At 44.4% G+C, this 26,932-nt stretch overlaps 1 protein-coding gene across 1 annotated transcript in view; it reads right to left on the reverse strand.

Moving 5' to 3' along the window:
* Positions 1 to 24,836, reverse strand: part of LOC102163334 — a 40,281-nt gene extending 15,445 nt beyond the window's left edge. Inside the window, exons 1-10 of the mRNA XM_021084949.1 lie at positions 24,792 to 24,836; positions 17,061 to 17,077; positions 15,985 to 16,044; positions 13,801 to 13,860; positions 11,616 to 11,675; positions 9,432 to 9,491; positions 7,248 to 7,307; positions 5,063 to 5,122; positions 2,878 to 2,937; positions 694 to 753 (exon numbers count right to left, since the gene is read on the reverse strand). Of these exons, the coding sequence (XP_020940608.1) occupies positions 694 to 753; positions 2,878 to 2,937; positions 5,063 to 5,122; positions 7,248 to 7,307; positions 9,432 to 9,491; positions 11,616 to 11,675; positions 13,801 to 13,860; positions 15,985 to 16,044; positions 17,061 to 17,077; positions 24,792 to 24,836 (542 nt within the window). The remainder of the gene's footprint in view (positions 1 to 693; positions 754 to 2,877; positions 2,938 to 5,062; positions 5,123 to 7,247; positions 7,308 to 9,431; positions 9,492 to 11,615; positions 11,676 to 13,800; positions 13,861 to 15,984; positions 16,045 to 17,060; positions 17,078 to 24,791) is intronic.

Here is a 26,932-nt window from a genome sequence, read left to right on the forward strand (position 1 = left end):
CCACACAGGCTGGAGAGGGTGTGCAGAAAAGGGAATCCTCCTTCCCTGGTGGTGGGGCTGTAACTGCGTCCGACCACCATGCAAAACGCTATGGAGGACCCTCAGAAAAAAAAGTGTAGAGCTCCCACAAGACCCAGCCATCCCACTCACTCTTGGGCATCGATCCGGACAAAGCTCGGCTTGAGAAAGACACAGGCACCCGTACACTAGAGTTCATGGCAGCCCTATGCACAAGAGCCCACACATGGAGACCACCTACGTGTCCATCGAGAGACGAACCCAGGAAGAAGACGTCGTATCTCCATGGACACGACGGACCACTACGCAGCCAGACAAAGCACAAAACAATGCCAGCTGTAGCAGCACGGGCGCAACTCGAGACTCTCCTCCTGAGCGAAGCAAGTCACAAAGACAAAGACAAATGCCATGTGACATCACCTGCATCTGGAATCTAATGTACGGCACAGGTGAACCTTTCCAGAGAAACGAAACTCACCCACTTGGACAATAGGCTTGTGGTTGCCAGGGAGGAGGAGGGCCAGGGAGTGGGATGCATTGCGAACTCAGGGTTAACAGACACACACTCTTGCCTTTGGAATGGATTAGCAAGGAGATCCTGCTGGGGAGCACTGGCCACCCTGTCTAGTCACGCCTGAGGAAGCATGATAAGTTAAGCAAAAAGAAGGCACAAACCTATGTGTAACTGGGGCAGCACGCTGTCCAGTCAAAATCTGACAGAGCACGGCAAACAAGCTGCAGTGCAAACAAAGATAACAGTCAAGCCTGGAGAAGGAAACAAAACGTATGTGACGCAATGATGCCTGAAAACTTTCCAAATCTAAAGGAACACTACATCAAGAGGCAGGAAGTGCACAGGGCCCCCCACACAGGCCAACCCAAACAGGATCACACCAAGACACACTGAAAAAAACAAACCCAAAAGCAGCGAAAGTTAAAGACAAAGAGAGGGTGCTGAAGGCAGCGAGAGAGAAACAAAGAGTTACCTAGTGATATGGGTACCCACCTAAGGCTATCCGCGGATTGCTCTACAGAAACAAGGCAGGCCAGAAGACACTAGCAAGATCTCTTGACCATTCCAAAAGGGAAGAAGGCGCAGCCTAGAATACTCTCCTCCCCAAGAATTTCACTTAACATACCAGGAGAAACGAAGACCTTCTCCAAACACCAAACACGTACCCACTACAGCAATACTAAGCCCCATTCTACAAGAAATACGCAAAGGTCTTCTCCACGCAAACATGAAGTAAGAAGAAACAGGATGGAGGCAATTGCATTTCAAAAGCAATCACTTGAGGCAGTATACAGATCTCAAAGGAAAACCCATGCACACCTAGCGCAAACCTGGGCATAAACACAAGGACTGCAAAAGGACAAACATGGAGATGTGGAAAAAGGACTATAGATTCAGCCAAGGTGGGCAAGGAGGCTCAGGACATCTCGACGTTTTCCTAGCACGTGTGTCAGCCTACATGACTATCAGGCTAAAGCTCCCAGACATGGGAAGGGGTTAACACACTTGACACCCATGACCACATCGTGGGGAACAAAACGAACCTTCACAAAGGCGAGAGTAGAGAAACTAGTTCAAGCTCTCTGCTCAGAGCAAAATGGCATGAGATTAGAAAGAAACCGTGAGCAGAGACATGAGAAGAAACGGACCTGAAGAAGCCGAAACAACATGCTACTCAGGGAAACAAGAGGTCACTGAGGAAATCAAAGTGGAAATGACAAAAAGAAAAAAAAAAACATACCTCGAGGACATTCCCTTGTGGCTCAGCAGAAACCATTCTGACTAGAATCCATGAGGATGCAGGTTCGATCCCCAGCCTCGCTCAGTGCCTTAAGGATCCAGCAATGCCATGAGCCGGGGCTCGGATTAGCGATGTAGCTCGGACCAGGCATTGCTCTGGCTGGGGCCTAGCCTGGCAAGGACAGCTCCAAATCCACACCTAGCCGGGCAACCGCCATAGGCCACAGGTGTGGCCCTAAAAGGAAACACTTTAGAAATAAGACCTGGAGACCAAAGAATGAGAAGAAGATAATGAGAATGAGAAGAACAACAACAACAACAAAAAAGGACTCTAAATCGACAGGAGGTCGCACACTCATGATGGGGCACTACCTGACACAGGTCAGAAGGGTCCCCATTAACAAGTCAAACAACCACACAGGCTGGAGAGGGTGTGCAGAAAAGGGAATCCTCCTTCCCTGGTGGTGGGGCTGTAACTGCGTCCGACCACCATGCAAAACGCTATGGAGGACCCTCAGAAAAAAAAGTGTAGAGCTCCCACAAGACCCAGCCATCCCACTCACTCTTGGGCATCGATCCGGACAAAGCTCGGCTTGAGAAAGACACAGGCACCCGTACACTAGAGTTCATGGCAGCCCTATGCACAAGAGCCCACACATGGAGACCACCTACGTGTCCATCGAGAGACGAACCCAGGAAGAAGACGTCGTATCTCCATGGACACGACGGACCACTACGCAGCCAGACAAAGCACAAAACAATGCCAGCTGTAGCAGCACGGGCGCAACTCGAGACTCTCCTCCTGAGCGAAGCAAGTCACAAAGACAAAGACAAATGCCATGTGACATCACCTGCATCTGGAATCTAATGTACGGCACAGGTGAACCTTTCCAGAGAAACGAAACTCACCCACTTGGACAATAGGCTTGTGGTTGCCAGGGAGGAGGAGGGCCAGGGAGTGGGATGCATTGCGAACTCAGGGTTAACAGACACACACTCTTGCCTTTGGAATGGATTAGCAAGGAGATCCTGCTGGGGAGCACTGGCCACCCTGTCTAGTCACGCCTGAGGAAGCATGATAAGTTAAGCAAAAAGAAGGCACAAACCTATGTGTAACTGGGGCAGCACGCTGTCCAGTCAAAATCTGACAGAGCACGGCAAACAAGCTGCAATGGAAACAAAGATAACAGTCAAGCCTGGAGAAGGAAACAAAACGTATGTGACGCAATGATGCCTGAAAACTTTCCAAATCTAAAGGAACACTACATCAAGAGGCAGGAAGTGCACAGGGCCCCCCACACAGGCCAACCCAAACAGGATCACACCAAGACACACTGAAAAAAACAAACCCAAAAGCAGCGAAAGTTAAAGACAAAGAGAGGGTGCTGAAGGCAGCGAGAGAGAAACAAAGAGTTACCTAGTGATATGGGTACCCACCTAAGGCTATCCGCGGATTGCTCTACAGAAACAAGGCAGGCCAGAAGACACTAGCAAGATCTCTTGACCATTCCAAAAGGGAAGAAGGCGCAGCCTAGAATACTCTCCTCCCCAAGAATTTCACTTAACATACCAGGAGAAACGAAGACCTTCTCCAAACACCAAACACGTACCCACTACAGCAATACTAAGCCCCATTCTACAAGAAATACGCAAAGGTCTTCTCCACGCAAACATGAAGTAAGAAGAAACAGGATGGAGGCAATTGCATTTCAAAAGCAATCACTTGAGGCAGTATACAGATCTCAAAGGAAAACCCATGCACACCTAGCGCAAACCTGGGCATAAACACAAGGACTGCAAAAGGACAAACATGGAGATGTGGAAAAAGGACTATAGATTCAGCCAAGGTGGGCAAGGAGGCTCAGGACATCTCGACGTTTTCCTAGCACGTGTGTCAGCCTACATGACTATCAGGCTAAAGCTCCCAGACATGGGAAGGGGTTAACACACTTGACACCCATGACCACATCGTGGGGAACAAAACGAACCTTCACAAAGGCGAGAGTAGAGAAACTAGTTCAAGCTCTCTGCTCAGAGCAAAATGGCATGAGATTAGAAAGAAACCGTGAGCAGAGACATGAGAAGAAACGGACCTGAAGAAGCCGAAACAACATGCTACTCAGGGAAACAAGAGGTCACTGAGGAAATCAAAGTGGAAATGACAAAAAGAAAAAAAAAAAACATACCTCGAGGACATTCCCTTGTGGCTCAGCAGAAACCATTCTGACTAGAATCCATGAGGATGCAGGTTCGATCCCCAGCCTCGCTCAGTGCCTTAAGGATCCAGCAATGCCATGAGCCGGGGCTCGGATTAGCGATATAGCTCGGACCAGGCATTGCTCTGGCTGGGGCCTAGCCTGGCAAGGACAGCTCCAAATCCACACCTAGCCGGGCAACCGCCATAGGCCACAGGTGTGGCCCTAAAAGGAAACACTTTAGAAATAAGACCTGGAGACCAAAGAATGAGAAGAAGATAATGAGAATGAGAAGAACAACAACAACAACAAAAAAGGACTCTAAATCGACAGGAGGTCGCACACTCATGATGGGGCACTACCTGACACAGGTCAGAAGGGTCCCCATTAACAAGTCAAACAACCACACAGGCTGGAGAGGGTGTGCAGAAAAGGGAATCCTCCTTCCCTGGTGGTGGGGCTGTAACTGCGTCCGACCACCATGCAAAACGCTATGGAGGACCCTCAGAAAAAAAAGTGTAGAGCTCCCACAAGACCCAGCCATCCCACTCACTCTTGGGCATCGATCCGGACAAAGCTCGGCTTGAGAAAGACACAGGCACCCGTACACTAGAGTTCATGGCAGCCCTATGCACAAGAGCCCACACATGGAGACCACCTACGTGTCCATCGAGAGACGAACCCAGGAAGAAGACGTCGTATCTCCATGGACACGACGGACCACTACGCAGCCAGACAAAGCACAAAACAATGCCAGCTGTAGCAGCACGGGCGCAACTCGAGACTCTCCTCCTGAGCGAAGCAAGTCACAAAGACAAAGACAAATGCCATGTGACATCACCTGCATCTGGAATCTAATGTACGGCACAGGTGAACCTTTCCAGAGAAACGAAACTCACCCACTTGGACAATAGGCTTGTGGTTGCCAGGGAGGAGGAGGGCCAGGGAGTGGGATGCATTGCGAACTCAGGGTTAACAGACACACACTCTTGCCTTTGGAATGGATTAGCAAGGAGATCCTGCTGGGGAGCACTGGCCACCCTGTCTAGTCACGCCTGAGGAAGCATGATAAGTTAAGCAAAAAGAAGGCACAAACCTATGTGTAACTGGGGCAGCACGCTGTCCAGTCAAAATCTGACAGAGCACGGCAAACAAGCTGCAGTGCAAACAAAGATAACAGTCAAGCCTGGAGAAGGAAACAAAACGTATGTGACGCAATGATGCCTGAAAACTTTCCAAATCTAAAGGAACACTACATCAAGAGGCAGGAAGTGCACAGGGCCCCCCACACAGGCCAACCCAAACAGGATCACACCAAGACACACTGAAAAAAACAAACCCAAAAGCAGCGAAAGTTAAAGACAAAGAGAGGGTGCTGAAGGCAGCGAGAGAGAAACAAAGAGTTACCTAGTGATATGGGTACCCACCTAAGGCTATCCGCGGATTGCTCTACAGAAACAAGGCAGGCCAGAAGACACTAGCAAGATCTCTTGACCATTCCAAAAGGGAAGAAGGCGCAGCCTAGAATACTCTCCTCCCCAAGAATTTCACTTAACATACCAGGAGAAACGAAGACCTTCTCCAAACACCAAACACGTACCCACTACAGCAATACTAAGCCCCATTCTACAAGAAATACGCAAAGGTCTTCTCCACGCAAACATGAAGTAAGAAGAAACAGGATGGAGGCAATTGCATTTCAAAAGCAATCACTTGAGGCAGTATACAGATCTCAAAGGAAAACCCATGCACACCTAGCGCAAACCTGGGCATAAACACAAGGACTGCAAAAGGACAAACATGGAGATGTGGAAAAAGGACTATAGATTCAGCCAAGGTGGGCAAGGAGGCTCAGGACATCTCGACGTTTTCCTAGCACGTGTGTCAGCCTACATGACTATCAGGCTAAAGCTCCCAGACATGGGAAGGGGTTAACACACTTGACACCCATGACCACATCGTGGGGAACAAAACGAACCTTCACAAAGGCGAGAGTAGAGAAACTAGTTCAAGCTCTCTGCTCAGAGCAAAATGGCATGAGATTAGAAAGAAACCGTGAGCAGAGACATGAGAAGAAACGGACCTGAAGAAGCCGAAACAACATGCTACTCAGGGAAACAAGAGGTCACTGAGGAAATCAAAGTGGAAATGACAAAAAGAAAAAAAAAAAACATACCTCGAGGACATTCCCTTGTGGCTCAGCAGAAACCATTCTGACTAGAATCCATGAGGATGCAGGTTCGATCCCCAGCCTCGCTCAGTGCCTTAAGGATCCAGCAATGCCATGAGCCGGGGCTCGGATTAGCGATGTAGCTCGGACCAGGCATTGCTCTGGCTGGGGCCTAGCCTGGCAAGGACAGCTCCAAATCCACACCTAGCCGGGCAACCGCCATAGGCCACAGGTGTGGCCCTAAAAGGAAACACTTTAGAAATAAGACCTGGAGACCAAAGAATGAGAAGAAGATAATGAGAATGAGAAGAACAACAACAACAACAAAAAAGGACTCTAAATCGACAGGAGGTCGCACACTCATGATGGGGCACTACCTGACACAGGTCAGAAGGGTCCCCATTAACAAGTCAAACAACCACACAGGCTGGAGAGGGTGTGCAGAAAAGGGAATCCTCCTTCCCTGGTGGTGGGGCTGTAACTGCGTCCGACCACCATGCAAAACGCTATGGAGGACCCTCAGAAAAAAAAGTGTAGAGCTCCCACAAGACCCAGCCATCCCACTCACTCTTGGGCATCGATCCGGACAAAGCTCGGCTTGAGAAAGACACAGGCACCCGTACACTAGAGTTCATGGCAGCCCTATGCACAAGAGCCCACACATGGAGACCACCTACGTGTCCATCGAGAGACGAACCCAGGAAGAAGACGTCGTATCTCCATGGACACGACGGACCACTACGCAGCCAGACAAAGCACAAAACAATGCCAGCTGTAGCAGCACGGGCGCAACTCGAGACTCTCCTCCTGAGCGAAGCAAGTCACAAAGACAAAGACAAATGCCATGTGACATCACCTGCATCTGGAATCTAATGTACGGCACAGGTGAACCTTTCCAGAGAAACGAAACTCACCCACTTGGACAATAGGCTTGTGGTTGCCAGGGAGGAGGAGGGCCAGGGAGTGGGATGCATTGCGAACTCAGGGTTAACAGACACACACTCTTGCCTTTGGAATGGATTAGCAAGGAGATCCTGCTGGGGAGCACTGGCCACCCTGTCTAGTCACGCCTGAGGAAGCATGATAAGTTAAGCAAAAAGAAGGCACAAACCTATGTGTAACTGGGGCAGCACGCTGTCCAGTCAAAATCTGACAGAGCACGGCAAACAAGCTGCAATGGAAACAAAGATAACAGTCAAGCCTGGAGAAGGAAACAAAACGTATGTGACGCAATGATGCCTGAAAACTTTCCAAATCTAAAGGAACACTACATCAAGAGGCAGGAAGTGCACAGGGCCCCCCACACAGGCCAACCCAAACAGGATCACACCAAGACACACTGAAAAAAACAAACCCAAAAGCAGCGAAAGTTAAAGACAAAGAGAGGGTGCTGAAGGCAGCGAGAGAGAAACAAAGAGTTACCTAGTGATATGGGTACCCACCTAAGGCTATCCGCGGATTGCTCTACAGAAACAAGGCAGGCCAGAAGACACTAGCAAGATCTCTTGACCATTCCAAAAGGGAAGAAGGCGCAGCCTAGAATACTCTCCTCCCCAAGAATTTCACTTAACATACCAGGAGAAACGAAGACCTTCTCCAAACACCAAACACGTACCCACTACAGCAATACTAAGCCCCATTCTACAAGAAATACGCAAAGGTCTTCTCCACGCAAACATGAAGTAAGAAGAAACAGGATGGAGGCAATTGCATTTCAAAAGCAATCACTTGAGGCAGTATACAGATCTCAAAGGAAAACCCATGCACACCTAGCGCAAACCTGGGCATAAACACAAGGACTGCAAAAGGACAAACATGGAGATGTGGAAAAAGGACTATAGATTCAGCCAAGGTGGGCAAGGAGGCTCAGGACATCTCGACGTTTTCCTAGCACGTGTGTCAGCCTACATGACTATCAGGCTAAAGCTCCCAGACATGGGAAGGGGTTAACACACTTGACACCCATGACCACATCGTGGGGAACAAAACGAACCTTCACAAAGGCGAGAGTAGAGAAACTAGTTCAAGCTCTCTGCTCAGAGCAAAATGGCATGAGATTAGAAAGAAACCGTGAGCAGAGACATGAGAAGAAACGGACCTGAAGAAGCCGAAACAACATGCTACTCAGGGAAACAAGAGGTCACTGAGGAAATCAAAGTGGAAATGACAAAAAGAAAAAAAAAAACATACCTCGAGGACATTCCCTTGTGGCTCAGCAGAAACCATTCTGACTAGAATCCATGAGGATGCAGGTTCGATCCCCAGCCTCGCTCAGTGCCTTAAGGATCCAGCAATGCCATGAGCCGGGGCTCGGATTAGCGATGTAGCTCGGACCAGGCATTGCTCTGGCTGGGGCCTAGCCTGGCAAGGACAGCTCCAAATCCACACCTAGCCGGGCAACCGCCATAGGCCACAGGTGTGGCCCTAAAAGGAAACACTTTAGAAATAAGACCTGGAGACCAAAGAATGAGAAGAAGATAATCAGAATGAGAAGAACAACAACAACAACAAAAAAGGACTCTAAATCGACAGGAGGTCGCACACTCATGATGGGGCACTACCTGACACAGGTCAGAAGGGTCCCCATTAACAAGTCAAACAACCACACAGGCTGGAGAGGGTGTGCAGAAAAGGGAATCCTCCTTCCCTGGTGGTGGGGCTGTAACTGCGTCCGACCACCATGCAAAACGCTATGGAGGACCCTCAGAAAAAAAAGTGTACAGCTCCCACAAGACCCAGCCATCCCACTCACTCTTGGGCATCGATCCGGACAAAGCTCGGCTTGAGAAAGACACAGGCACCCGTACACTAGAGTTCATGGCAGCCCTATGCACAAGAGCCCACACATGGAGACCACCTACGTGTCCATCGAGAGACGAACCCAGGAAGAAGACGTCGTATCTCCATGGACACGACGGACCACTACGCAGCCAGACAAAGCACAAAACAATGCCAGCTGTAGCAGCACGGGCGCAACTCGAGACTCTCCTCCTGAGCGAAGCAAGTCACAAAGACAAAGACAAATGCCATGTGACATCACCTGCATCTGGAATCTAATGTACGGCACAGGTGAACCTTTCCAGAGAAACGAAACTCACCCACTTGGACAATAGGCTTGTGGTTGCCAGGGAGGAGGAGGGCCAGGGAGTGGGATGCATTGCGAACTCAGGGTTAACAGACACACACTCTTGCCTTTGGAATGGATTAGCAAGGAGATCCTGCTGGGGAGCACTGGCCACCCTGTCTAGTCACGCCTGAGGAAGCATGATAAGTTAAGGAAAAAGAAGGCACAAACCTATGTGTAACTGGGGCAGCACGCTGTCCAGTCAAAATCTGACAGAGCACGGCAAACAAGCTGCAATGGAAACAAAGATAACAGTCAAGCCTGGAGAAGGAAACAAAACGTATGTGACGCAATGATGCCTGAAAACTTTCCAAATCTAAAGGAACACTACATCAAGAGGCAGGAAGTGCACAGGGCCCCCCACACAGGCCAACCCAAACAGGATCACACCAAGACACACTGAAAAAAACAAACCCAAAAGCAGCGAAAGTTAAAGACAAAGAGAGGGTGCTGAAGGCAGCGAGAGAGAAACAAAGAGTTACCTAGTGATATGGGTACCCACCTAAGGCTATCCGCGGATTGCTCTACAGAAACAAGGCAGGCCAGAAGACACTAGCAAGATCTCTTGACCATTCCAAAAGGGAAGAAGGCGCAGCCTAGAATACTCTCCTCCCCAAGAATTTCACTTAACATACCAGGAGAAACGAAGACCTTCTCCAAACACCAAACACGTACCCACTACAGCAATACTAAGCCCCATTCTACAAGAAATACGCAAAGGTCTTCTCCACGCAAACATGAAGTAAGAAGAAACAGGATGGAGGCAATTGCATTTCAAAAGCAATCACTTGAGGCAGTATACAGATCTCAAAGGAAAACCCATGCACACCTAGCGCAAACCTGGGCATAAACACAAGGACTGCAAAAGGACAAACATGGAGATGTGGAAAAAGGACTATAGATTCAGCCAAGGTGGGCAAGGAGGCTCAGGACATCTCGACGTTTTCCTAGCACGTGTGTCAGCCTACATGACTATCAGGCTAAAGCTCCCAGACATGGGAAGGGGTTAACACACTTGACACCCATGACCACATCGTGGGGAACAAAACGAACCTTCACAAAGGCGAGAGTAGAGAAACTAGTTCAAGCTCTCTGCTCAGACCAAAATGGCATGAGATTAGAAAGAAACCGTGAGCAGAGACATGAGAAGAAACGGACCTGAAGAAGCCGAAACAACATGCTACTCAGGGAAACAAGAGGTCACTGAGGAAATCAAAGTGGAAATGACAAAAAGAAAAAAAAAAACATACCTCGAGGACATTCCCTTGTGGCTCAGCAGAAACCATTCTGACTAGAATCCATGAGGATGCAGGTTCGATCCCCAGCCTCGCTCAGTGCCTTAAGGATCCAGCAATGCCATGAGCCGGGGCTCGGATTAGCGATGTAGCTCGGACCAGGCATTGCTCTGGCTGGGGCCTAGCCTGGCAAGGACAGCTCCAAATCCACACCTAGCCGGGCAACCGCCATAGGCCACAGGTGTGGCCCTAAAAGGAAACACTTTAGAAATAAGACCTGGAGACCAAAGAATGAGAAGAAGATAATGAGAATGAGAAGAACAACAACAACAACAAAAAAGGACTCTAAATCGACAGGAGGTCGCACACTCATGATGGGGCACTACCTGACACAGGTCAGAAGGGTCCCCATTAACAAGTCAAACAACCACACAGGCTGGAGAGGGTGTGCAGAAAAGGGAATCCTCCTTCCCTGGTGGTGGGGCTGTAACTGCGTCCGACCACCATGCAAAACGCTATGGAGGACCCTCAGAAAAAAAAGTGTACAGCTCCCACAAGACCCAGCCATCCCACTCACTCTTGGGCATCGATCCGGACAAAGCTCGGCTTGAGAAAGACACAGGCACCCGTACACTAGAGTTCATGGCAGCCCTATGCACAAGAGCCCACACATGGAGACCACCTACGTGTCCATCGAGAGACGAACCCAGGAAGAAGACGTCGTATCTCCATGGACACGACGGACCACTACGCAGCCAGACAAAGCACAAAACAATGCCAGCTGTAGCAGCACGGGCGCAACTCGAGACTCTCCTCCTGAGCGAAGCAAGTCACAAAGACAAAGACAAATGCCATGTGACATCACCTGCATCTGGAATCTAATGTACGGCACAGGTGAACCTTTCCAGAGAAACGAAACTCACCCACTTGGACAATAGGCTTGTGGTTGCCAGGGAGGAGGAGGGCCAGGGAGTGGGATGCATTGCGAACTCAGGGTTAACAGACACACACTCTTGCCTTTGGAATGGATTAGCAAGGAGATCCTGCTGGGGAGCACTGGCCACCCTGTCTAGTCACGCCTGAGGAAGCATGATAAGTTAAGGAAAAAGAAGGCACAAACCTATGTGTAACTGGGGCAGCACGCTGTCCAGTCAAAATCTGACAGAGCACGGCAAACAAGCTGCAGTGCAAACAAAGATAACAGTCAAGCCTGGAGAAGGAAACAAAACGTATGTGACGCAATGATGCCTGAAAACTTTCCAAATCTAAAGGAACACTACATCAAGAGGCAGGAAGTGCACAGGGCCCCCCACACAGGCCAACCCAAACAGGATCACACCAAGACACACTGAAAAAAACAAACCCAAAAGCAGCGAAAGTTAAAGACAAAGAGAGGGTGCTGAAGGCAGCGAGAGAGAAACAAAGAGTTACCTAGTGATATGGGTACCCACCTAAGGCTATCCGCGGATTGCTCTACAGAAACAAGGCAGGCCAGAAGACACTAGCAAGATCTCTTGACCATTCCAAAAGGGAAGAAGGCGCAGCCTAGAATACTCTCCTCCCCAAGAATTTCACTTAACATACCAGGAGAAACGAAGACCTTCTCCAAACACCAAACACGTACCCACTACAGCAATACTAAGCCCCATTCTACAAGAAATACGCAAAGGTCTTCTCCACGCAAACATGAAGTAAGAAGAAACAGGATGGAGGCAATTGCATTTCAAAAGCAATCACTTGAGGCAGTATACAGATCTCAAAGGAAAACCCATGCACACCTAGCGCAAACCTGGGCATAAACACAAGGACTGCAAAAGGACAAACATGGAGATGTGGAAAAAGGACTATAGATTCAGCCAAGGTGGGCAAGGAGGCTCAGGACATCTCGACGTTTTCCTAGCACGTGTGTCAGCCTACATGACTATCAGGCTAAAGCTCCCAGACATGGGAAGGGGTTAACACACTTGACACCCATGACCACATCGTGGGGAACAAAACGAACCTTCACAAAGGCGAGAGTAGAGAAACTAGTTCAAGCTCTCTGCTCAGACCAAAATGGCATGAGATTAGAAAGAAACCGTGAGCAGAGACATGAGAAGAAACGGACCTGAAGAAACCGAAACAACATGCTACTCAGGGAAACAAGAGGTCACTGAGGAAATCAAAGTGGAAATGACAAAAAGAAAAAAAAAAAACATACCTCGAGGACATTCCCTTGTGGCTCAGCAGAAACCATTCTGACTAGAATCCATGAGGATGCAGGTTCGATCCCCAGCCTCGCTCAGTGCCTTAAGGATCCAGCAATGCCATGAGCCGGGGCTCGGATTAGCGATGTAGCTCGGACCAGGCATTGCTCTGGCTGGGGCCTAGCCTGGCAAGGACAGCTCCAAATCCACACCTAGCCGGGCAACCGCCATAGGCCACAGGTGTGGCCCTAAAAGGAAACACTTTAGAAATAAGACCTGGAGACCAAAGAATGAGAAGAAGATAATGAGAATGAGAAGAACAACAACAACAACAAAAAAGGACTCTAAATCGACAGGAGGTCGCACACTCATGATGGGGCACTACCTGACACAGGTCAGAAGGGTCCCCATTAACAAGTCAAACAACCACACAGGCTGGAGAGGGTGTGCAGAAAAGGGAATCCTCCTTCCCTGGTGGTGGGGCTGTAACTGCGTCCGACCACCATGCAAAACGCTATGGAGGACCCTCAGAAAAAAAAGTGTAGAGCTCCCACAAGACCCAGCCATCCCACTCACTCTTGGGCATCGATCCGGACAAAGCTCGGCTTGAGAAAGACACAGGCACCCGTACACTAGAGTTCATGGCAGCCCTATGCACAAGAGCCCACACATGGAGACCACCTACGTGTCCATCGAGAGACGAACCCAGGAAGAAGACGTCGTATCTCCATGGACACGACGGACCACTACGCAGCCAGACAAAGCACAAAACAATGCCAGCTGTAGCAGCACGGGCGCAACTCGAGACTCTCCTCCTGAGCGAAGCAAGTCACAAAGACAAAGACAAATGCCATGTGACATCACCTGCATCTGGAATCTAATGTACGGCACAGGTGAATCTTTCCAGAGAAACGAAACTCACCCACTTGGACAATAGGCTTGTGGTTGCCAGGGAGGAGGAGGGCCAGGGAGTGGGATGCATTGCGAACTCAGGGTTAACAGACACACACTCTTGCCTTTGGAATGGATTAGCAAGGAGATCCTGCTGGGGAGCACTGGCCACCCTGTCTAGTCACGCCTGAGGAAGCATGATAAGTTAAGGAAAAAGAAGGCACAAACCTATGTGTAACTGGGGCAGCACGCTGTCCAGTCAAAATCTGACAGAGCACGGCAAACAAGCTGCAATGGAAACAAAGATAACAGTCAAGCCTGGAGAAGGAAACAAAACGTATGTGACGCAATGATGCCTGAAAACTTTCCAAATCTAAAGGAACACTACATCAAGAGGCAGGAAGTGCACAGGGCCCCCCACACAGGCCAACCCAAACAGGCTCACACCAAGACACACTGAAAAAAACAAACCCAAAAGCAGCGAAAGTTAAAGACAAAGAGAGGGTGCTGAAGGCAGCGAGAGAGAAACAAAGAGTTACCTAGTGATATGGGTACCCACCTAAGGCTATCCGCGGATTGCTCTACAGAAACAAGGCAGGCCAGAAGACACTAGCAAGATCTCTTGACCATTCCAAAAGGGAAGAAGGCGCAGCCTAGAATACTCTCCTCCCCAAGAATTTCACTTAACATACCAGGAGAAACGAAGACCTTCTCCAAACACCAAACACGTACCCACTACAGCAATACTAAGCCCCATTCTACAAGAAATACGCAAAGGTCTTCTCCACGCAAACATGAAGTAAGAAGAAACAGGATGGAGGCAATTGCATTTCAAAAGCAATCACTTGAGGCAGTATACAGATCTCAAAGGAAAACCCATGCACACCTAGCGCAAACCTGGGGATAAACACAAGGACTGCAAAAGGACAAACATGGAGATGTGGAAAAAGGACTATAGATTCAGCCAAGGTGGGCAAGGAGGCTCAGGACATCTCGACGTTTTCCTAGCACGTGTGTCAGCCTACATGACTATCAGGCTAAAGCTCCCAGACATGGGAAGGGGTTAACACACTTGACACCCATGACCACATCGTGGGGAACAAAACGAACCTTCACAAAGGCGAGAGTAGAGAAACTAGTTCAAGCTCTCTGCTCAGACCAAAATGGCATGAGATTAGAAAGAAACCGTGAGCAGAGACATGAGAAGAAACGGACCTGAAGAAACCGAAACAACATGCTACTCAGGGAAACAAGAGGTCACTGAGGAAATCAAAGTGGAAATGACAAAAAGAAAAAAAAAAACATACCTCGAGGACATTCCCTTGTGGCTCAGCAGAAACCATTCTGACTAGAATCCATGAGGATGCAGGTTCGATCCCCAGCCTCGCTCAGTGCCTTAAGGATCCAGCAATGCCATGAGCCGGGGCTCGGATTAGCGATGTAGCTCGGACCAGGCATTGCTCTGGCTGGGGCCTAGCCTGGCAAGGACAGCTCCAAATCCACACCTAGCCGGGCAACCGCCATAGGCCACAGGTGTGGCCCTAAAAGGAAACACTTTAGAAATAAGACCTGGAGACCAAAGAATGAGAAGAAGATAATGAGAATGAGAAGAACAACAACAACAACAAAAAAGGACTCTAAATCGACAGGAGGTCGCACACTCATGATGGGGCACTACCTGACACAGGTCAGAAGGGTCCCCATTAACAAGTCAAACAACCACACAGGCTGGAGAGGGTGTGCAGAAAAGGGAATCCTCCTTCCCTGGTGGTGGGGCTGTAACTGCGTCCGACCACCATGCAAAACGCTATGGAGGACCCTCAGAAAAAAAAGTGTAGAGCTCCCACAAGACCCAGCCATCCCACTCACTCTTGGGCATCGATCCGGACAAAGCTCGGCTTGAGAAAGACACAGGCACCCGTACACTAGAGTTCATGGCAGCCCTATGCACAAGAGCCCACACATGGAGACCACCTACGTGTCCATCGAGAGACGAACCCAGGAAGAAGACGTCGTATCTCCATGGACACGACGGACCACTACGCAGCCAGACAAAGCACAAAACAATGCCAGTTGTAGCAGCACGGGCGCAACTCGAGACTCTCCTCCTGAGCGAAGCAAGTCACAAAGACAAAGACAAATGCCATGTGACATCACCTGCATCTGGAATCTAATGTACGGCACAGGTGAACCTTTCCAGAGAAACAAAACTCACCCACTTGGACAATAGGCTTGTGGTTGCCAGGGAGGAGGAGGGCCAGGGAGTGGGATGCATTGCGAACTCAGGGTTAACAGACACACACTCTTGCCTTTGGAATGGATTAGCAAGGAGATCCTGCTGGGGAGCACTGGCCACCCTGTCTAGTCACGCCTGAGGAAGCATCATAAGTTAAGCAAAAAGAAGGCACAAACCTATGTGTAACTGGGGCAGCACGCTGTCCAGTCAAAATCTGACAGAGCACGGCAAACAAGCTGCAATGGAAACAAAGATAACAGTCAAGCCTGGAGAAGGAAACAAAACGTATGTGACGCAATGATGCCTGAAAACTTTCCAAATCTAAAGGAACACTACATCAAGAGGCAGGAAGTGCACAGGGCCCCCCACACAGGCCAACCCAAACAGGCTCACACCAAGACACACTGAAAAAAACAAACCCAAAAGCAGCGAAAGTTAAAGACAAAGAGAGGGTGCTGAAGGCAGCGAGAGAGAAACAAAGAGTTACCTAGTGATATGGGTACCCACCTAAGGCTATCCGCGGATTGCTCTACAGAAACAAGGCAGGCCAGAAGACACTAGCAAGATCTCTTGACCATTCCAAAAGGGAAGAATGGGGGGAGTTCCCATCTTTACGCATTGGTTAATGAATCTGACTAGGAACCATGAGGTTGAGGGTTCGGTCCCTGCCCTTGCTCAGTGTATTAACGATCCGGCATTGCCGTGTTCTGTTGTTTAGGTTGCAGAGGCGGCTTAGATTCCGTGTTGCTGTGGCTCTGGCATAGGCTGGTGGCTACAGCTCGATTCGACCCCTAGCCTGGGAACCTCCATATGCCGAGGGTGCGGCCCAAGAAATAGCAATAAAAAAAAAGACAAAAAAAAAAAATCCAAAAGGGAAGAAGCGCACCCTAGGACACCTTAGGTTATTCTAGAGGAATTAAGTTCTAAAGCAGCACAGTAGCCCACTGCATAGTTTCACTTGTGAACTTTATCACTGTCAAATTCAACTCTAAAATAGGAAATAAACCACTCAGATATATGTATTGCTTCAAAAAGCCATCTCCAACTCACATCTCGTCCCAGTACATACAGAACTTTAAGTATGTACTTATTTTGGAATTATAGAAAAATACTGCTTTGAAAATTGTCAATAAGTTCTCTTTTCCTGCATACATTGTTATTCAAGAAAGCTAGCTTGATAAAACATCTTTTCAGTATTCTGACCCTGATGAAACAAATCTTTCTACGAGAACTTGCTTTTCTCTCATCTTACCTTGTGATGCAAACCTTCTACCATGGTTTTCAGGAACACTTCTCTTATCCAGACCATCTCTAGTTCTTGAGACTGAGGAAAAAAGGGTAGGTAAGTAGCCTTTTAAATTTAACTTATTCCAACAGTTATTTATAAACTTGTGAGTTTTTTTACTGTAATTTTTGACTCATGACTTAGTTTTAAATAGAAGCTATGAGACCTCTGGTCGTGTCTTCTCTGTATGTCTGCATGTACCTATTTGATAATTTTGGAATGTATAATCAAAACTAATCTATGTTTAATTGGACTAAAGGAAATTAAACACTTTAATACATTATCAGAAATTTGAAGAAAATTAAAAGGAAACTGACCAGAATTAATCTCAAGTTTATGTGGGAAAATATTCGTTATTAAATTTATATTTGGTATTAGGCTAAGTTTATTGATTGAATTAATATAGACATATCTTTAGATTCATAAACATTACGTATAATACTTCTAATATACCTAGGTTTAATAGAAGTCAAATAAGATCTAATATCTGTTGCAAACTTGTCAGCAAGAAAAATAACTTGGTATGACACAATTTTACAAGTAAATTAAATGTAAATGAGGTAAGAGATTTCGGTTGAACTCTTCAGGAATAATTATTTTTCAGAAATGTCTACTTCACATAATTTCTCCAGGTATTTGATAACAAAATTTTAGCATTTATTAAATTAGGTTAAATGATAGAAGTTTACTGAATAGTTAAGTCAGTCTCAAATATAATAAGATACGATACTTAGACATTAATTACTGAACACTGGCTTCCTTTTACAGCAAACTATAGGTAGTTGGGACTATTAATACAGTTGGTGCCATGCCAAGATAATTTCTATAAGAAAGCACATGTTCTTAGAAATTATTGAAGTTCTCATTGTGGCTCAGCAGGTCATGAGCCCAACTAGGATTCATGACAAAGAATGTTTCATCTCTGGCCTCATTCAGTGGGCTAAGGATCCAAAGCTGACCTGAGCTATGGTGTAGGTCACAGACATGGCACAGCTCCAGCATTGCTGTGGTGGTGGCATAGGCTGGCAGCTGCACCTTCAACTGGACCCCTGGCCTGGGAACTTCCACATGCTGCAGGTTGAGCATATAATTGGTATATATGTTTGCTAATCCACAGAATGCTAATGTAAAAGATAGCTCACAATTATTTACTTCTTAATTTGCACTAGAAATTAAGGTTTTTTAAGAGTTGAGGATTCTAATTTAAATATGTAATTACTCATGGATGTGGAGAACAGGCTTGTGGTTGCCAAGGGGGAAGGGGAGGGAGTGGGATGGACTGGGAGTCTGAGGTTAACAGATGCAAAACTATTGTATTTTGAGTGGATAAGCAATGAGATCCTGCTGTATAGCACAGGGAACTATATCTAGTCATTTATTATGGAACATGATGGAGGATGAGAAAATAATGTGCCTGTGTGTGTGTATGTGTGTGATTGGGTCACTTTGCTATATAGTAGAAATTGATACAACACTGTAAACCAACTACAATGGAAAAAATAAAAATTAAAAATGATCAAAGCTACCTGAGATACTACTACTATTTCAGCACACAGTAGCAAAGTAGGATGTGTGCTTTCAATAAAAAGAAATGAGGAGCGGGAATTGCATTTTGTTAGCAGGAAAGAAAGTAATTTTCTCCCTATAGTTGGTTTTTTCTGGATGGTAAAAAAAAAAAAATAGGGGACAAACAACTAGGGAGACAGAAAATTATGGAAGATTTGTGGAAAAGGGACCCTGAGAAAACAGTTTTGTGGATAATCAGAATTGGCTAAGTTTAGATTGAATTTAATTAATTTTTTATTAAAAGTAAGCTAATGTAAGACTAGACTTTGGTTTTCTCTTTCTGCTAAGAAAGCAAGGTCTTCTTAGACTGTTAAGCTGCTTTGGATAGCATGTTTTAAGCATTTTTGATAGCAATGTTTTAAGTACCTTTGAAATGACCTCTTGTGGATTTGCCTTTGAAATTTTATTGTCACTTTGGTTAAGTGAATAAGTATTGTTTCACAGTGACCTATGACCTTATTTTACCAAGAATTTTAAAAGTTTTTTGATATTTTTAACAAACTTCTCAAATGCAAAGGAAGTTCCTTTGACCTCTAGCTAACTCTGGAAAACTCTAGAATGATTAAAAGGGACCTTGAAATGTTCTAAAGATTTTAAACTAATTAGGTTCATTTGATATGTTAAATTACATTAGCATCATTGTCAAATGAGTAATAAATATCCTTAGGTTATATTATATGGGTAAATGTTATTAATCTAGATATTCTAATATATAGAGTTCCTAAGAATCTAGTATGTCCTGGTAAAATTTTATCAGTCATAATTCTATAGTTATCACAAATTATTATATGCCACAGCCATAACCACATCTCTTTGTTAACTGCATTATCAGGTCTTTTAACAATTTCTTTTTAAGTCTTTTGTCATTTATAGACAGTTTCAGTTTTACTCTCATGACTTTGTTGAAATGTTTCCTCTTCAAGAAGATTCTTAGCAAGGACTTTTTGAAAAGTACATTTTTCTTATAACTTACAGATCAAAAGACTCAAATGGGTAAGAAATTAAAGAATTCTAAAGGAAAACCTTGTGGCTTCATAAAACTATTAACAAAAAGTATTAGTTACATAGGACTGAGTAAACTGATGAATATGGTTATAATATTTATGGTTTCTGAATTATTACTGACTTTTAATTTACTTTCCAGATATAAGGAAACCCTTCTCCTCAAGCTAATTTTTGAGTTACAATTTAGTAAATTATACCTTTGTAAGAAAAATTGAAACATTTATATTTCCTTTCCTGACCCCTCCAGATAATGGAAGCTCTTAGGTTCCTGGCAGCTTTATCAGGTAAATTAGGAAGGCCACCTCCTAATAGGTGCAGGAATCTCAAAGCATTTTGGGGTCCATGAAAAGGGAGGAATTCACCCAATTCTGTTGATACTGCTGGTAAAATCTGTGAAAAGACCTCAGCATGGTTTTCCTGGCCTGGATAGGCCTTTGAAATGTAATCTGAGGAGTTAAGACAGTTAAGTATCTGGTGTTGTCACTGCAGCGGCTTGGATCATTGCTGTGGTGCAGGTTCCATCCCTAGCCCAAGAATTTATATATGCAGCAGGTGCAGCCAAAAGACAAACAATCTGAGATTCCTTATAAAAAGTTCTGGAAAAGCCAATTTTAAAAGAGCTTCTATGTTCAATTACACTTATGTTAATCATCAGGAAGAATTTATTGAAACCTATTTTCCAAACAAATTAGCCTCAATTTGGCTATAATTGGTAGAAATGAGGGTAGTTTTAGAGATAAAAAGATTAGGTTTCAGTGGATATTAAATCCTAGTTTTGTTAATGAAGAGCTAAATTTACTAAGACTCACTTCCCAGGCAGCTATTTGCTATTATATATTGCAAATTTTAACTGAATTGTTGCTGTAGTTTTCTACAGGGCCGTACCTGTGGCAAATGGAAGTTCCTGTGCTAGGGTTTGAATCAGAGCTGCAGCTGCTGGTCTATGCCAGAGCCATAAGCCATGTGATGTCGGAGCCACATCTGTGACCTATGACACAACTTGTGGCAACACCAGATACTTAACCCACTGAGAGAGGCCAGGGATTAAACCTGCACCCTCACAGATATTATTTCAAGTTCCTAGCCATGGAGACTACCAAATGAATTGTTAAAAGGGCACTCTAAGTTTGTTTCTGAAGCCTATCTCAGTAATCTATCTTTGGATGAAGACTGGATGCTCCATAACCTGCAACCAAGGGTTGGATTTATTCATAGTGGAAAAGCCATCATTTGAAACTCTACCAACAACCCAGATCGAAGGACACTTACCAAGCATTCAATTAGCTCATGCAGAGCAAAACTGAAAGGAATTCACTGCTGGATCAGTATTTCCATTCAGAAAGAACTCCTGCAATGGACTGGCCTATAAAATACTGCTGACCTCAAAAATCACCTTAAAACAATGCTTAGACAAAGGAGAAACTACCAGATCAAGATGAGATGACACCTTATATAGACAGCTGACTCAAGAAGCCAGACCCAGTCTGTATACCATTACTTTGATAATTGCTAATACTTTTGATAGTGAACCCAATGTGATCTTATGAAGAGTATCAAATTAATCCAGGAGGCAGAACAAAATACAGGAGTAGTAAGAGGTCACACTCACCTTCTCCCACAAACACACCTTAGGGCAAAGGACACATATAGATTGAGAGTGAGGGGATAGAAAGAACCAAAAAAGAATAAGAGAATACTATGAACAATTATATGCCAACAAATCTGACAACCTAGAAGAAATGGCCAACTTTCTAGAGACTTAGAGCCTACAAAAACTGAATCAAGGAGAAACAGATCAACTGAACATACTAATCACTAAAAATGAAATTAAATATGTCATAAAAACACTCCCTGCAAATAAAGGTCCATGATCAGATAGCTTCAGAGGCAAATTCTACAAAACATACAAAGAGGAACTTATGCCCATATTCCTTAAACTTTTTCAAAAGGTTGACGAAGAAGGAACATGCCCAAAGACATTCTATGCCACCACCATTACCCTAATTCAATAACCAGGCAAAGATATCACCAAAAGAAAACTATAGGCCAATATCATTGATGAAAATAGATGCAAAAAAATCTCAACAAAATCTTAGCCAACTGAATCCAACAACATATAAAGAAGACCATGCACCACAACCAGATGGGATTCATCCCAGGTTCACAAGGATGGTTCAACATATGAAAAAAAAAATCCAATCAATGTAATACACCACATTAACAAAATTAAAGTCAAAAACCACATAATCATCTCAATAGATGTAGAAAGAGCACTTGACAAAGTCCAACATCCGTTTATGATAAAATCTCTTACCAAAGTGGGTACAGAGGGAACATACCTCAACATAATCAAAGCCACTTATGACAAACCCACAGCAAAGATACTCAATGGATAAAAGTTAAAAGCCTGCCCACTAAAATTTGGAACAAGACAAGGATGTCCACTCTCACCACTGTTATTCAACACAGGATTGGAAATCCTAGCCACAGCAATCAGACAAACAAAGGAAATAAAATGTACCCAAATAGGAAGAGAAAAGGTAAAATTGTCACTGTACACAGATGACATGACACTATATATAGAAAACTCTAAGGACTCAACCCAAAAGCTGCACAAACAGATCAACGAATTCAGCAAAGTAGCAGGATATAAGATTAACATTCAGAAATCAGTTTAATTTCAGTATACTTAAAAGGAAATATTAGAAAAGGAATACAAAAATATAATACCTTTTAAAATTTCACCCCCCAAAAAATCAAATACCTGGGAATAAACCTTACCAAGGAGGTGAAAGATTTAGATGCTGAGAACCATAAAACTTTAATCAAAGATATTAAAGATGCAAAAAAATGGAAAGAGATTTTATGCTCCTGGGTTGGAAAAATTATATCATAAAAATGGCCATACTACCCAAAGCAATCTACAAATTCAATGCAATCCCTATCAAATTACCCATGACAGTTTTTACAGAACTGCAACTAAAAATCCAAAAATTTATATGGAGCCATAAAACACCCAGAATTGCCAAAGCAATCCTGAGGAACAAAAACCAACCAGGAAGCATAACTCTCCCAGACTTCAGGCAAGATTACAAAGCCACAGTCATCAAGACAATATGGTACTGGTACCAAAACAGACATACAGATCAGTGAAACAGAAGAGAGAACTCAGAAATAAACCAAGTCACCTATGATCAAGTAATCTTTGACAAAGGAGGCACGAACATAAAATGGGGAAGAGACAGTCTTTTCAGGAAGTATTGTTGGGACACCTGGACAAGTGAATGCAAATCAATTGAACAAGAACACACCTTCACACCATGCACAAAAAAAACACTCAAAATTGCTTAAAGGCTCAAAAGACAAGACACCATCAAACTCCTGGAAGAGAGAACATAGGCAAAACATTCTCTGACATCAATCTTATGAATATTTATTCAGGTCAGTCTCCCAAAACAACAGAAATAAAAACAAAAATAAACCAATGGGACCTAATCAAATGGACAAGCTTTTGCACAATAAAGGAAACCAAAAACAAAAAAACAACTTACAGAATGGGGAAAATAGTTTCAAATAATGCAACTGACAAGGACTTAACCTCTAAAATATACAAACAACATATACAACTCAACAGTAAAAAAAGCCAACAACCCAATGGAAAAATGGGCAAAAGACCTGAATAGACATTTCTCCAAAGAAGATATACAGATGGCCAACAAGCACGTGAAAAAATGCTCAACACCCCTGATTATTAGAGAAATGCAAATCAAAACTACCATGAGATACCACCTCACACCAGTTAGAATGGCCATCATTAATAGGTCCACAAATAACAAATGCTGGAGAGGGTGTGGAAAAAAAGGAACCCTCCTGCACTGTTGGAGGGAATGTAAGCTGGTACAACCACTATGGAGAACAGTATGGAGGTACCCTAGACAACAATACATATCACTAAAATGACCCAGCAATCCCACTCTTGGGCATATATCTGGACAAAACTTTCCTTGAAAAAGACACATAAACCTGTATGATCATTGCAGCACTATTCACAATAGCCAAGACATGGATACAACCCAAATATCCATCGACAGTTGACTGAATTAGGAAGATGTGATACATATATATACACAAAGAAATACAACTCAGCCATAAAAAAGAACAAAATAATGTCATTTGCAGCAACATGGATGGAACTAGAGACTCTCATACTGAGTGAAGTAAGTCAGAAAGGGAAAGACAAATACCATATGATATCACTTATATATAGAATCTAATCTACAGCACTAATGAACGTTTCCACAGTAAAGAAAATCATGGACTTGGAGAATAGACTTGTGTTTGCCAAAGGGGTGTGTCAGGGTATGTACCCGGTAATGCTGTTCACCACGTCCTGCGTGGAGCCAGTCACAGCTTAAAGAGAGGAGACTTGGGTTCCATGGCAAGAAGCCCAAGCCCAGAATAGGCCTTTAGACTGTCCTTTTATTGATCAAGAATCTCAATAAAACCTGTTCCTGGTTAAAGGTTAAATAGACACAATCAAGTAGGAATAAATACAGGTTAAAGAGATTAAACAGATACAATCAGGCAGGTCATAAACCACACAGCCCTAGACAATAGAGACAAACAGGGAGGGATCTGTATCCTATTAAGCAGAGCATTCTCTGCAAGAGGCTTGACAGCATTCCATCAAAGCCTCTTTTCTACTCTAAGCTATAAGTGGCATTCCACTTGAGGCTTATGTAATTAAAGGGAGTACTATGATTAAGCTATTTTCTTATTACTTCCCCCACATGTCCCCTTTTTGTTTTTTGAAATTTTATTTTTCTTCATGAAGATCAATGTCTAAAGGAAGAACATAAGATCCTTCTTATCTTGATTGATTCGGTGTGGGATTAGCGTAAGCCTTCTCAGTATTAAGATTGATTATGGCTATCATAGCTAACCATATATTCTTCCAAGTTAACAGCAGTGGCAGCTTTCCAGCCTTAATGGTGCCTGTTGGGTAAGGTGTTTAATGCTTCCCCATGTGACGTATGGAGTGAGATAGGTGTTGGATGTTGTGCATTGTATACCCATAGCTGGCTCAAACAGTGGATTCAGATGCATGTTAGCCATCTGCATCATCACCTGATCCAACAGATTCAGAGGTCTGGGCTGCTTCCACCAGTCCATGGTATGGTTTATACTATCTTGGTTAGACACTACAGGGAGCCTGTAGGAGTAAGAACACAAGCATACCCTCTTCCCCAAGTGAGAGGTTCTACAGGTCCATTCCAGGGGCCACCCTCTGTATTCTTGTAAAGCACTTTTGGATTAATTTTAAAAGTATTGGTGATAGCATGATGACTGGATGGGGATAAATATAGGTCATTTGGATTAAAAAAATTATAGGTATGAAGGAATACATTAACTTGTACTTCTGGAGGGGTAACAGCCCACCATACCCTGTCCCCCCTTTTTTTGTTTTTGATCAGAATTTTTAACACATGGTGCACTCATTTGATAACTGCTTGGCCTGTAGGCTTATATGGAAGGCCAGTTTTATGTTGAAGTCCCCAGGCATAGCAAAATTCTTTAAATATTTGACTAGTATAGGCTGGGCCATTATCAGGTTTTAGTCATTGTGGTTTGTCCCAGGCTTCAAAAGCAGCTAATAAATGTTGAATAGTAGCTCTGGATGTCTCTTTTGTATGTACAGAGGCAAAAATAACTTTGGAATAGGTATCAACTGAAACATATAGATATCTTTTATTGCCAAACTCAGGGCCATGTGTTATATTTGTCTTCCAGAGGGCATTTGGCTGCAACCCCCGTGGGTTGGTACCATGTGTATAAGAAACAGGTGATTGGAATTGACAATCTGGGCAAGCATGAACAACCTGTTTAGTGGGTTGAGAAGAAATGTTAAACTTGTTTTAAAGATCTCCAATTATCATGGAAGGAGGAATGAGAATGTTTTGCCTCCTCTACAGGGTAACAGGAGACAAGAGCATCAGCATTTTTATTTCCTTCATAAAACCAGCCAGGGAGAGAGGTGTATAATTTTATCTAAGTTGGTTTTAATGTTTGATGTGGTATTAAGACATAAATAACAGGAGCCATTGGTCCTTAAACATGTTGTCTCCTTTCTGTTGTTGTAAGAGGAGACCTTGAAAATGTAAGGTGCAGCTGCCAGCTAATGCTGCTTTGAGAACAGCCAGCGGCATCAAGTCTGACAGGACACATAAAAAAAGTTCTCAGCAATACAAAGACTTGTCTAAAATTACTCCCATAGTATTTCCTAGTATTACTTTGGATGTCTGACCACAGCTACTCTATTCCACATTTTTTTCTCTAATGGCCAGTGCAGATGCAACTGTTAATGATTTCTGTTTTTCTAGATATGAGAAGATACAAGAATTTGGGCCCATAAAAATCCTTACCTGAAACTATCTGAAGGCTGTTTTGTCAGTTTTCCCAGAGCAGAGTGCCTCACTCCTGGTCTCCACACTGAGCTCTGCTCAGGGGGTACTGTGGGTCAGCAGCTGCAATGACTCATGCTTTACACCAAATAGAGGCTAAAGGCAAGTGACAAACTTCAGATCACAGTGCTTCCCCATGGTCATAAATTTGACCATAGTTTTTGGAGGTATATCATGATCATTTCATCCCACGGTGGTAGGAATGAATATTCCTAGATCTGGTAAAGATTTCACTGATAGGCACCTCAATGTGCTATTACGGGACTAGGCTTTATCAACAGTAGCAAAAAGTCTCTTGACCACCTATCTTTCTAGTCTGTTATGGTCCAGGAAAATATTTCCTCTCGTTATATTTTCCCATTTCTAGAGATCATTGCCCTCATATGGAACTGTATTTATATCATTTTATCAGATACCCAGTTACAAATTCAGCAATTTTGTAAAAATAGTTAATAAAAATACAGCAGTATTAGTAAAGTCATAAACAAAAATTTAAGAGCTTTCACCCTGTTCAGCTGGCTTAGTTGTTTCTTATCTTTGAAGGAAATTATATCCTGGTCTTGTCCATTCAGCCCAATTTCCTAGTGTATTAGGCTGGTTATCCCTAGATGGTTTAATTGTTCCCAACATAAAAGAGCCTTTAGATTTAAATTAATATAGCTATATCCCTTGGCTGAAGTCTCACTTGTTGCTAATTGAGCTTGAGTAACATTAGAAGAGAACATATTTATGGCCTGGGTCAGAGCAGGTATTAACTGGCCAGGTGAGAGGATCCCACCTAGTAACATCAATAATAAGAGCCTTAGA

Source organism: Sus scrofa, chromosome 1 (assembly GCF_000003025.6).
Source record: "Sus scrofa isolate TJ Tabasco breed Duroc chromosome 1, Sscrofa11.1, whole genome shotgun sequence".
NCBI lineage: Eukaryota > Metazoa > Chordata > Mammalia > Artiodactyla > Suidae > Sus > Sus scrofa.